The sequence below is a fragment of the Pristis pectinata genome, chromosome 1 (assembly GCF_009764475.1).
Source record: "Pristis pectinata isolate sPriPec2 chromosome 1, sPriPec2.1.pri, whole genome shotgun sequence".
NCBI lineage: Eukaryota > Metazoa > Chordata > Chondrichthyes > Rhinopristiformes > Pristidae > Pristis > Pristis pectinata.
This window is the reverse complement of record NC_067405.1, coordinates 93,869,910-93,883,983: the sequence shown is the minus strand read 5'-3', so window position 1 is coordinate 93,883,983 and position 14,074 is coordinate 93,869,910. Positions and strand designations below refer to the sequence as shown.

General features: G+C 39.8%; 1 protein-coding gene across 2 annotated transcripts in view; it reads right to left on the bottom strand.

Annotated features, from left to right (window-relative positions):
* Positions 1–12,321, bottom strand: part of LOC127574100 (deubiquitinase DESI2) — a 148,840-nt gene extending 136,519 nt beyond the window's left edge. The window contains exon 1 of one of the 2 annotated variants that reach the window (XM_052022776.1): positions 11,758–12,321. In XM_052022776.1, the coding sequence (XP_051878736.1) occupies positions 11,758–11,796 (39 nt within the window). In that variant the 5' untranslated portion in view covers positions 11,797–12,321. Of the gene's footprint in view, positions 1–4,200; positions 4,478–11,757 lie in introns of those variants that run through there. The other variant, XM_052022785.1, reaches the window with a different exon arrangement.
* Between the last annotated feature and the right edge of the window lie 1,753 nt (positions 12,322–14,074).

Sequence of the window (14,074 nt, the reverse complement as noted above, 5' to 3'; positions counted from 1 at the left end):
CAAACCTTGGCCAAAAAAATCTGTTGTCATCTGTGCAGATATGCTGAAGGCCTATTGTATCCAAGGTCCATTTTAGTGTACATGTGCCAAAGCATCAGGCGCTGGTGAATGGTCCCTACACATCTACTTTCATGTGTTGCACCACTGCAGTGTATGTGAAGGAAGATTACAGATACCCTGGATCAGGGATGGCTCTAGCAGCCTCAGTCTTGGAACAGGTCAGAGAGTCCAGGTTGAGTGAGATATCAGTCTGGGGTTGAAGTGAAGAGTCAAAGTGAGATTCTAGAGTGATTAAAGAGTCGGAGGTGGGATCAGTAGGTGGGAGGAGGTCCCAAGGAAGAGAATGAAAGGAAGGGAATCTACCACTCTGGTATTGCTAGCACCACCCAAACATGGTTGTCCTGAGACTATGCTGCATCTGAGAACATCACAACCTAATTTCCCATCCTAGTCTTCAAAGAAGCACTGCATGGGGAAAGACATTATTCCATGTGTATCGGGTTCAGCAATCACATCCTTAGTGCAATCCTTGACCAAATTTCTTGAGCAGAGGTGATTAATCCAGAAATTGTCATAATTCTGTTCCACTCCAGAAATAACTCATTTTCCATACACATAGCACTGAAATAAATAGAACTATGCACACAATTTTCTTGGCATTTGTTTCTTGCTGAGATGCACGGAGAAGAACTGCTTCCTGAGTGCCTTGGGCAGAAAAGGCCTCACATTGAGAACTGTTTTGCTTCCCTCCCACTCTCCCCCTTCAAACAGCTTATCCTGCTGTGCATCACCCTCTGCCCAATCATCTACTCATGCTATACTGCAAGGCGAATAGCTACACATGTATCTACAACTGGAACTTGAGGTCAGAGGAATACCTTAAGCACTTTGCACACTATTATGTAAACTGAAACAAATATACAAAGCACAAAAATATTTGGAGAATCACAGTAAAATGTGGTAAGAAAATGACCCAGCAATTAACTGGTAAATAGTCAGTGAACTCTAATTAATGCTGGAAGGGGCTGCTACTTGCTGCTTAATACTGTCCAGCTGTGCAATGTTGAGAGAGGCCGTTACAGAGCATTTGAGCTCCAAATGACAGGAGTCCACACCAATATTGTGCTGGTGCATTTCACCCCACTAGTAAATCCATGCACCATGGGTGTCATTTTGCAGCTTGAAGAGCAGTTGTAGCACCCAGAAAAGGGTGTTAATTTCTAACCATTCAGCCCATGTAATGAAGACCTTTACAGCAAATAGCATTTAAACTATGCTTCAAAATTTATTAACAAATTACTGTTTTACTGGGCTGCAGCAACCAGCTTATAATAAGTCTCAAGTGCAGTAATGGATTAGGAGTAACATCCAACGCAAACTTACATTTACTGTAGACAATTAGCCACAAAAGATCTGAGTTACCTCTTTAACTCTGCCTCTAATATAGTTAAGTTTTCCCCGATAAAAAAAGGTAGACTATGACTGATTGCCAAGCTACTTCAGTGACTACCTACCTGAAAAGACATACCAATCACTTGGAACAGTTGCTTTCTCAACTTACAGCATGGTTATCTGGTGTCACCTGGTACTAAAGCATACCAATAGCTTTAATTGAAGGTCTCCATGCCCATAACAAGATCTGAACTCCTTAGAATTCCTCCTTCAAAGTGAAGAAGTGACAGTCAGTACAAGGGGTTTAGTAAACACCGGCATGACCTAGACACTTGGAAAAGGACTAGATGAATGCCTTCTCTCAAAATGAGTGACACAGGTGAACACAGAGCCATTAATTTTACTTCTTTCCCATGTAGTATAATGGAATCTATTAATGCTAGAATGAGCCAAAAAAATCCTGCATTTATATAGTAACTTTCATTATCTCAGGATATCCACATTGCTTTACACACAATATTTGAAGTTTTGTTCCAACTTTAATGTAAGAAAAACAGCAAGAAATTTGCCCACTACAAGCTCCCAGTGACATTGGTTGAGGGATTATTATTGGCTGAGACTCTCGGGATACCGGTGATACTTTTTTCAAATCATGAAATAGGAGCTTAAACTTCCCCCTCAGAGAGCAGATGCAGTTTTGCCTCACTCAATGCAGCACTTCATCAGTACAGTATGGATTATCAACCTTGATTATTGGGCTCAAGGCTCTGGATTGCGACTTAAACTCACAACCTACTGATGAAGAAGCAAGAGTGTTACAAACTGAGGTGCCATAGACACTAATGCTATGAATCACCAAGATTCATTGGATCATATTAAAAAAAAAACAGGGAAACAGGCCCTTCAGCCCATCAAGTCCATACTGTCCATCAACTACCCATTTATACTATTCCTATATCAATCCATTTTTTCCACTCTCCCCACATTCTCATCCCTAATATTCTGCCATTCACCTGCATACTAGGGGCAAGTTACAAAAGTCAATTAACTTCCCAACCCACACGTCTTTGGGATGAGGGAAGAAACCAGATCACCTGAAGGAAATTCTGAGGAAGAACGTGCAAACTCCACACAAACACCACAATCAGGATTGAACCCAGGTCTCTGGTGCTGTGAGGCCTTACTGACTACGCCACTGTGCCATCCGATACTCCGCCGTTCCACCAAGCGTAACAATAATTAGGTTCACAGCAGTCAGCATGGATTCAGAAATTGAGATTCAAACTGATCAAACTCTTTGACTCTTCTGAGAAAATGATGGCCAACCAAACTGTGGTTAGCCCTGTGATGCAACGTACTCTAAGAGTTTGTTAGCGTTAAAAGTGAAAAGCTTTCCTTTTAAATTTTAGCTATGAGGATTCAAAGTAGGGAGTTACGGGGAGCACTCATTAGGGAGTTATGTCAGAAACCTGAAGGAGGGCTGAATGGGGCACTCAGTCCTCAGTGGTGAAACTATAGCTGCATTCAATTCATATACATAACTGTGCTTCAGAAAGTCAGTATATATTGGTGCAGTTTGTAAATGGTAACACATAACTAGTAACAATGTAGACAAGTATAAGTGTAGATTCCTTACAACCAAAAGCCGGAGAAGGCTTTCATGCCATTCTAATCTCAGGTATAACTGAATGGCTCACCCTCATTATCATCTAAACCTTGACAAGTTTGCAACCATAGAGTTTTCCCAAGGTGAGCAAGAAGTATTGTGGTAAGAGACCCCTGCTAGAGTATCGACTCAATTGCTGTGGATCAAAATTGATGTTCGAATCAAAATAACAGCATTTCTATATGGTTGAGGTTAAGCTATGGCTTCATCCACTGCCCTTTCTTTCTTGAAGATGCTACCTCAGGCATCAATAAGAACTGGCAGTTCTCTGGCATCAGGCCCATGTTATTTTAGGGAACGGCAGGAGGAAGCACGGTCAAGCCTGATCCTACCTGTGCTTCCCAGCAGGTTATTAGTAATGCAGTCTATTTCTCCCCCATCCTGTTACAAACCAGGCCATCACCAGCATCACTCCAACAAGCTAGCTGATGCCAATTAACTCAGCAAACAATATATGTACAAAATGTGTTAATGTACCTACAACTTCATTACATGGTGTTCAAGATATTAAACAGAATAGCTACAAAGGTACTTATTTCCACTGGTTGGGGAATCAGGGGCCAGTGGGCATGATTTAAAAATTATGGCTGGGCCATTCAGGAGCGAAGTTTGGTAAACTTACATTAACAGAAGGTGGTAGAAATTTGGAATTCTCTTCACTAAATGGCAGATGAAGCTCTATCAATCCTTTTGTTTAAATCTGAAGTCGGTAACTTTTTGGTGACCAAAGGTATGGAGAGAAATGAGGAGAAAGGTGGGTCTGTGGAGTTAGGACTCCGATCACCCCGAGGTCTCACTGAATAGCAAAGTGAGCTCAACATGCTAAATGGCCCACTCCTACAAAAATCCAGCATCTTTCTTCAATAGCTTTTAATAAAAATCAATTCACATGCAAAACACAGGATTCTAAACAATTAATAGTTACTGATGTCAAAAGTCTCTGTGGTATTCAGAGATTATACATGGCCCACCATGACTACATTCTAGGAGTCCTGAGAAACTTGTCTAACAAAAAAGGAAAACCAATTCATAAAAAATTATACTGAAACAAAATGACTTGTATTTACAGAATACCTTTTTATTGCTCCAGGATATTCTAACACACTTTAAAACCCTTTAAGAACTTTTAAAGTATTACTCACTACCATAATGTAGGGTCCAATTTGCACACAGCAACCTCCACAAAAAGATGTGAGATTGTGCTGTTAATTGTGTCATCAGTATTCATTCTAGGTATATCTTTCCTGCGCTTCTTTACATCCACATGAGAGACCAGTTGATAACTTGCAATAACATCTCGCCCAAAAGTCAGATTTCCAGCAAGGGAGTAGATATTGATCTTTTCTGTGGATTTGGTTAAGAAATCAGAGTTATGTTTAAATACCATGCCTATTCAGTCCACATGCTATAAAGGGAATGATTTCCTTTTGAGGCCATGCAGCTGTTAAGATGTCAGCAAAATTCCTTTGCTTTTGTGGTTCTTGAAGCAGGCCAGAGCAGCACTTGGACTCAGATATGTTGGAGGTAAGAAAAGCAGAAGTAAAATACTACTAGTGTAGAGGTAGGTGCAAATTCATAACACCTCCTGTTTTGGCAATTTGTTGCTGCATGATTGGATGCTGTTGATTTCATGGGTGCAGTGACTGGGTGATGCTTCAGTGCTCAATGTCAGTTCAGCCATGCCAAGCCAATATTGGGACCAGGTTTCAGCTTCCTAACCATTTTAAATCTCCGAACTTCAAAACAACTCCCACAGCCACTTTCCTAATCCCTAATGCTGAACACAGCAGAGCATCAGACCAACTCAACATAGGCCAGGTATCGAAAAGCAAGAAAGCCACAGATGATGAAATTCTCAAATAAAAACAGAAAGTGCTACAGATACTCAGCAGGGCAGGAGCATCTGTGGAAAGAGAAACAAAAGTTAATATTTAAGGTAATGAGCTTTCATCAAAATTATCCATTAATTATAATTGGTGAATACCTATTCAGGAGAAACAAAGGACTGCAGATACTAGAATCTAGATGAAAATCACTATGATGTTGGAGGAACTCAGCAGGCCATACAATATTCGTGGAGAAAAGCAGAATAGCAGATTACTTAATCACACACACTATCACTGATATCTCAGACCTCGGCCTCCTCCACTGGCAGGAGAATTCCAAGCGCAAACTGGAGGAACAGCACCTCATTTTCCATCTTGGAACCCTGCAGTCTAAGGGCATGAACATTGAATTCTGCCACTTTAGGTAATCCCCACCCCCTTCCCCACAAACACCCCCCCCCCACCATGCTTCTTCTCTTCTTCCTTTTCCTAGCCTTTCTCTCCTTACCTTTGACCCATCCCCTAGTGGATCTGCTCTCCCCTCCTCCCCCACACCTGCCTATGACTGTCTCTTACCTGCATCTACCTATCACCACCTTGTGCCTTTTGTCACCACCACCACCTTTTGTCCACCTATCACTGCTCTGCTTTTCCGTCCTATATATTGGGCTTCCCCTTTTCCTATCTTCAGTCCTGAAGAAGGGTCCTGACCCGAAACGTTGACCACCTGCTTTTCTCCGCGGATGCTGCCTGGCCTGCTGAATTCCTCCAGCATCATAGTGTTTTTCAATATCCATTTAGTTTTTGTTTTCTGTGGAATCATTTCTATTGCTAATGGTTTCCAGGCCTTTTTGATCCCACCACCACAAGGCATGCATCTAATATTCGCTGTTTCAGAGAACTGGATGGTCAAGTAACTGTTGAAGTAACTGGATGTTCAGACAGAGTTGTACCCAGCAGCTGTTTGTGCAGTTCCTGGCAGTCTATTATATTTTATTCCGAGTAGATCTTAATGCACTTAGAGTCTTCTCATTTGGGTCTCTCTTGTGGTTAAGGAGGGCTGACCACTTGGTCTCAGTGACTGGTTCCATAACACTGATGTTGGCCTCCAACCTGTCAGTAGTTTCCTACTCTTCTCTCATCTATTGAGAATACAGCTTTGTAAATGGTGTCTGGAATGATTCCAAGTCACTCCCGCACTGTATTACTTATATAATAATCTCAATACTTATTCACATGTTTTCTATGAACCCTTCACTGCCAACCCATGGAATCATGTTTCTTTCTTAAAATTATCAGCAAGCGAAGTTTCTGCTCTTATATTCCAGGGGATTTATCTTCATGAAGCTTGGCTCACAAGATGCTGACAGTGCACATGGCTTGGTGCATGTCATATATCAATGGGATAGTGTAGTCAAGAGAAATAGGGAATGTAAAGCACAAAAAGAATGGAAGCTTTATTCCTGAACTATATAAAAATCCATACATTAGTTGCTTGCCTCAATGAACTAACTTCCGTTTTCAATTAACACGTTATGAGGGTAACATTCATCATTATGACTCTGCCTTTAGTAAAATTTAATCTTAGTTATCTATTCAAATAATTAAGCATTTGTGTTAAACATGACAGCTCCATGCTTAGAAAAAGAAAACACTTTTCAGGTTGCTCAAGCTGAAGGTTCAAGAGGTAACTAGTATGGACCTGATTAATCATCACTTATTTACAAAAGACCTTTTGTAATGGGTTTATTTCAGATGCTGACAGCTTTGTTGCCTGTCTAGATGAGACATGATTAAACACAAAATTCACTATTTCCCACATAACACATCAATAAAATAATGGCAGGTGGTTCTCCCAGTTTCACTCTTTTTGAAAACATCAGTTTTCATTTTACAATCCCACCCTGGCTAGGTTTGGTGCTTTTGTTTATTCTGCTGTTGGATAATCGATAAAACCTAATCCGATTCACCTAAGTTGCATGAACTGCATTTTAGGTGTAAACTAAAGCATATCAGATGGATATGGATAAACACATGGAGGATATTGCAGATTTTCTGGGAATCTGGAAGGAAGTGCCAACATTTAGGGCAGTACACATAGGGGAATATCCTTTCCAGAGCTCAGGAGTGTCCTCACCCTCATTATTCATTTGCAAGTAATCCAATACTTCATCCATACATTTTGGCCTAGAAATTACCACTAGTAATGTTTAGTGTATTCATGGCAATTCTTTTTAATACTATATAAAATATTCACTTTTCTATAGTGGTGTAAATTCACAGAAACAGTTCATCAATCCTGTTCTGCCATTCAGTTAGCTCCTGCTTGATCTGTATCTTGTTTCAATATGCCTGCCATGGTTTGCAACCCAAAATACTCTTGCTAGAATAAAATCTATCAATCTCAGTTTTTAAATTCTATATAGGTCTAGCCTCTGAGAGTTTGAGTGAGAGTTCCAGAGCTGCACCAATCTTTATGTAACGGAATGGTTCTTGTCAATACCTCCGAAGCTATATACATTTGGATTATGTTTATTAAATAAACTGCTTCAATTTCAGCACGTGTCACTTCAGGCTGCATCTTGGTCTTGCATGGATGCTTCATTTATTGTGGTATTATACTCCCAAAATATCACAATCCAACAAAATTGATCACATAATAAACCAGTTCTTTTCCACTAAAATCCACTGGTCTGGCATCATAATTAACATTGTAAAGCTGACAATTCCTCATTATGCAACATAAAACCACACATCAAAATTCACCACCCACAGTTAATGGTGAGGGGGCGGGGTGGAAGGGGCATTGAAAGAAAAGCAAGGTAACAATAATTACAAAATCAGAAGGATTTGGTTAATATATTGAATGTATATTTATATCATTGTTAAAAACAATGAATCTGTTTTGCTACCCTCTATTAAAAGTGCACTACTCTATCAGCAACCATTTACATTTCATCAGATGCATGAACCCCAATTAAAGATCATCACTGAAAAGAATGGTAGAACATGTCTCAATATCAACTACTAAAACCACAATGTGAAAGCAAGGAAGCTTCAGGTTATGACACATTTCTGACAATGGGACAATGTCCCATGTTGACTATTTCCACCAAAAAAAGGGTAAAAAGTATTCTAAAATAACGCATAAATGATTTGTCTAAAAATAGTGTCTTGAGAAAATCCTGCCATTTTCTTCATGATGTGATAAGTGAATAACAATCAGAAGAAATCCCATCGTTTCACAAGGAACTGGAGGCACATATCACTGCAGGCAAGTTCAGGATGTTTTTTTTCAACAAAAGAGCTAAGAGATACAAGAAGAAAGTAGGGCTGTGGAGAAGATCAGTCATATTGTTACTGGTAGAATAGGCCCAAAGAATCACAAAGCCTACTCATGTTCTATTTTCTTACACTCTTATGTATAAGACTATGATCAAACAAACCCTCAGGTCATTTGGGATTATTTTCTTGCTGCCCAGGCAGTATTTGCCATGACGCAAATTAGCATGGAGTAATTGATAATGCCTTCTGATTACTTATCACTGCATGTTTTTTTTCTAAACACGACATCAAAGGGGTTCTTTATGCCCTAAGGTAATGAATAACAAACCAAAGCCATGTGTGAGATGGAACATTGTTTACATCACTCTGACAAAGATGCTCCTGGTAGCCCAGATGATGTAAAGTGACAGCAAGAATTAGACAACAGGATAAAATAAACCTGATACAGCACATTAAAAAAATCATAATTGCTGGTTGATATGACATTGTCTTATTTTCAAATTACAAAGAAACACATGTCCAGTTTTGAGCCATGTATATAACAGACGATTTAAGAACATTTCAAATGTTCCTACAAATAAGTGCCTGTTCAAATTGCTGGGCCAATTGAACACAATGTGCTGAGTGGTGAACAACACATATAAACGTTTTATAAATTTAAATGCAAGCATAAGTGTTTTGTTTCAAAGAATGACATTGTTGTCCTTTTAAACAGTCATTAGCATGATTTGAATTTAAAAATGTCACTGGATCTTTTTATATAAGGTGGCATACTTGTAGAATTTTTTTTATAAAGTTCCCTATTGAGAGATGTGCAACTCTCTTGCATACATCTTTTATGTAGAATACTCCTCATATAAGGTAATCAGAGTTCGGATAGATATGTTATCTAACATACCAGTGCATATAATATACTCCATTCTTCAATATGTAAAATGGAGCTTATCCAGGCACTAATCATGGTGTCTTTTCTCCTTTACATGCTTTTGATTAGTAAATATAAAGAGGGTTGGGTATTTTGAATAAAAAGTATTGTCTCTAAATCCTCCTACTGTTTAAGCAATTTTTTTTCTGTTAGTTCATTTAGGGATAGTAACCATTTCAAAATTGACCCTGAACTGAGTGGCATAGTAGACCAGTTCTGTTAATAATCAATTACAATATTGGCCTGGAGTCACAGTTAGGTTAGACTAGTGAAGGATGTCAGAGTTCCCACCTTCTTAGAAATCATCTTTCAGTTGAGTAGGATGCATTCCCTGGTTCATCTCTTCCTCACTCAGTTGTGGCTAGAGAGTCATTGGAAATGGCTTTTCATCTTGAACCTGCACCATTACTTCGGAGTTTCTCAAGAATCTATGAATGACATTCTTCTTTTTCTCAAACTCATGATACCTCTCTTTCAAAATTACAATGAATGCACCCACCTCCCTCTCATCCCCAGTTCTTTTGGTCCTTGATTGTCAAATTGTCTGTACAACATCTATTGCTGGATGAGATGAAGTTTCCTTCAGCTAAGTATGGGATGACCAAAGTGTTGGGTCTCTGTCACAAACCATTCCTTGCTCTCTCTGTCTCTTTCTCTTTGGATACAGACTTGAGGCAGAAGCAGACTTTTTACATTCCGGTTTCTTTATTTAACTACAAGATGAGATTCAATCAACAAAACTGCCTTTTCTCACATCTGTAATGCATTACCACCTCCATTCATCTGTTGCTGAAACCCTCATCTGTTCTTCCAATGCCTCTAGGTGTGACCACTTCAATGATCTTCCAGCTGCCCTCATATCTTATACACTACAAAAATGTCAACTCTACTCAAATCTCTACCCGTATTTTAACTCACCCAAATCTCATTTACACATTACCCTTGACATCAATGACCTACACGGAGTTTCAATTGGGCAATATCAAATATTTTTCTTTGACTTCCTTTCTCTCCATGACAACACATTTCCACATCTCTATAATACTGTCCATCCTTTGTACATCCCTCAATTTACCTCCTTTGTACACCCCTGATTTTAATCACCTCACCATTGACAACAGCTTCTGAGGCCCTATACTCTGGAATTTCCTCCACAAAACCACTCCATTGCTTCAGCTCTCCATTTTGTCTTTTAATATGCTACTTAAAACCAACCTCGACCAAGTTTAGGTCATGTGTCCTAATATCACCTTCTGCAGCTCAGTGTCATATTTTGCTTGATAAGTTTTCTTTGAATTACATTGAGTCACATTTCTACATTAAAAATATTTCATAAGTGTTTCTTTTTGCTATTTTTATAAATGTTAAGGCTTTCCACAGGATGTACACTGAGAAGGGATCATATAATTTCTGAACTGAACTCAACTATCTCACATATGAAGAAGTGTATCTCCATCTGAGGTGCATCATTTTTTTCCATTACAGACTCTATCTGTTCACTTTTAATACAGTTAATTCAGATACATGACTTTAATTTCAGGTTACGTTATAATGAAAGATGCAGTTTGCACAGTGCGACACAAAAGCTGACACTACACAAGGTTCAAGAGTTTTATAAATGTTACATCAGCCTTAAAATATGTTATTGTCTTTGGACACTTGTTAGAGTTACTCTTCATTATAATTAGTAAAAAATCCTTTATTTTCCTTTATTTATCTTGCTCAGGTTTCATAGCAGACAAGACTGCTCCCAAAACTGTGATTTGAACAGATCTTTTCTGTATATTAGTTCTTGATATATGCCTTGATAAATATTACACTGCACTGAATTGTCACATAATGTAGGGTTAAAAAATAATGGATGACTAGAAGTAGTTTGCTAATGATCACAATGAGAGGCATCGTGGGAGTCTAAATTATTAGAGTAAGCCTTAAGAAATTTAACAATTGAATGTTAAACAGATTGCTGTTTCAAAATGAGCCAGTTAGGTGGCATTTGGTTTTCTTTGCTCCTTTACGTCATTCACCTCTCTGGGTCTGGAGTCAGGGGAGCAACCAATTCCTTGATCTCTGCTGACATCACTCTGAAGTGCCTCAGAGCAGTCAAGGGTAACTCTCTCACCTCATGAAGTGTCTAACCTGCCACACAACAGTCCCTTATTGGGAATACAAGCATGCACTATACTTTACTGAAGGATTTGAGATTTGGATTCCATGTAATTCAGTATTATAAGAATACCAAAAAGGTGGCAAGGTCTTTCACTGCTGAATATTAAATATCAGAAGAATCCTGCTACTGTATTTCTCCATACATCTGTGTTCCACTGAGAAGGCTTGTTATCAATTGCACTAATAGAACATTCATAAATAATAATAAAAATGTCATAAGACTGCAAAACAGAAACAATATGCACATAGGCTCAAAGAGAAAGCAGAGATTCACTCAACACCAAGAGTCCTACTTATAACTCTTCAATCCAATGTGAATACACACCATCATTCTCTCTGTCAATTCAGTTAATGTAGATTCTATTGCTCCTGAAAAAGAGATGGAGCGATTTAGCAACCTCTGGGGACTAAGGCCAATACTGACCCCCATGTTTATTAAGCAGCCAATTGGATTTTATTTTGATTGCATCAAAAGGGTGCCTTTTAGTACTTACCATATCGTAAACATTGAGAATGACTGGTTCATTTGCCATCGCTCGTTGCAGAGATCATTCAGTTCCAATAATCCTTAAATCAGTTACTGGCCCCAGTTCGCTCTCAGTGGCCCACGTTACGGTTGCATTCAAGATCAAACACGCGAAACAATTATTTCTTTCAAGCAAGAATCGGAAATCTATCCAGTGTCCAAAAATACACGGTGAGCATTGGACTCCCCCTACTTCGTACAATGTGATCGAGAGAGTGCGCTGACAGTTCATCCATAGGTAGTGCCCCGCTCTATAAATCCAGCCTGAAAGCTAGAAACCTATATTTATGCACTTCAAAAAAAAATGCATTGGAGATGCCCAACAATATAGCGGCTGAACTGCACGTTATAAATTGCTTTGGTTGGAGCACTAGATGGTCAATGCATTGGACGCCCCTGCCCCATTGGAGAATGCTTGCTTCATGCCCAGTGGTCTGAAGTGCAGGTTACTTTTCCGCCTGCGTGTTGCCGACACTGGCAGCAGCAGCAGCAGCAGTAGTGGCCGGCGCTGTCCAGGGTACTGATGCAGCGAGGCTCTCCCTCGCCTGGCTGGAGTAGGATGACATCACTTGAAGCAAGCCCGAGAAGCGGCTCCCCAGCTTGGCTTTTAAAGCGGCCACTGCAAATTGCTGCGAGCTGGTTACATCATAAGCGTCCACCGCTCCAAGAGGCCCGGGAACGCTTAAAGCTGGGCTGCAGCCTGAGAAAGAAAACTTGCTTAAAATCATTGACGTGGAAATCTCGTGTGAATTAGGGATTCTTTGAAGTAAAAAAAAAGACACACATTAAAACGTTACTTTTTAATGCAGAGTTAATTCCCATAATTATGTGAACACCTATAAATTGGAGCATCTGTGATTGGATCAAAGATTAAAGTCAAGGGAGGGAAATGAATAGGAATATTCTCATTTAAAGGTGTGCACTCTGAAATAAGAACTTGTCACTCGGTGCTACTGACGACATTGGCAAGAGACTGGATCATGTGAAAAATGCAGTCACTAGTTGCTGACAGCGCCGCCAGTCAGACTGGAAACATATTCCTGCAGCGTGTTGCATTGCGATTTCTAGTTCACGAGCAGAAAAGGGTCATTTTTCACAAGCTGCCGCTCCACGTCAGTCCAAAGCCGTAGCGTAGTTCGGCTTTAAATCCAGGCATTTGGGATTAGTTTATCCATCGCATTTCGGCAATCCCAAAATAAACCACCTAGTCCGGGGCAGGACAGTGGAGGGCCAGCTACACGTGATTTTCCAGGGCGGTCTATACGGAATCGGCACCACACCGCTCGAAACGGCTCCGGTTAGGTGACATTTCAACTGGTGATTCCCGCATGAGATGGTAGCAGCTCACAGGGAAATGCACTTATTCTTGACCTCACATTTCTCCCTTCCAAATACTGTTATTCAATAAAGAAAATCAGATTATCCTTGACAACGGTTTACAGTGACAAGCACCTGAATCAAACACTTAGGTTGTTTTAATGTTCTTGAAAGCTGCTGATAATGGAGAAAGGGGGTGCAAGGAGGAATAAAACTGGCGGACAGCACCACCACGGGACTGTAATGGCAATCGGCTGCAAATTCAAAGCACCCTTTGTGTTAATTCGTATAACTGGAGGGTAGCCTGGACTGAAATTGACCTCAGTCCATGATTACTCATAACGTATACCCACTCAAGTCCATACACAGATATCAAAGGGACCATCTCAAACTGGGTAACATCATATTTCAAGTCAGGATTAGGCCTTGACCCACGATTTACAATTCAGAAATGTAGCTGTAGCGCTGGAATTGCTTCCTACCCGTTCTAACTTCGTAGCATTACATTTTTGCAATGAAGGCAAAAATTTCTTGATCTGTGATATGGTCTCTTAAAAAGGCTTCAACATAAGTGCTTTAATTCTGAAACACATAAGATCAAAGTGAAAATGTTATATAATTAAGAGAATCTTGAATATATAGTCTTCTTAGGTAGTCCATCAGGATCATGAATGACTTCCATTTTGGGTTTTGTTCATTCTGAGGTGACTTATGAGGACAATGTAGGGTTCTTCTATTGATGGGATAGAAGGTACGTGATGTGGGTGGATGGATGGGTAGTTGTTAAGTGAAGTTCTGTTGTTTATGTTGGGCTTCTGCTGAAGCTCAAGGTTCTCAATACTATCCTGAATATTATTGCCAAGAAGCCGATTAAGTGTAATTGGGGCCCTTGTGCTGGGGGTGTTGGCCTGGGAGAGGATACTGACATCGATTCACTTTCATTTCCAGTGAGTCTGAAGGAATTTGCA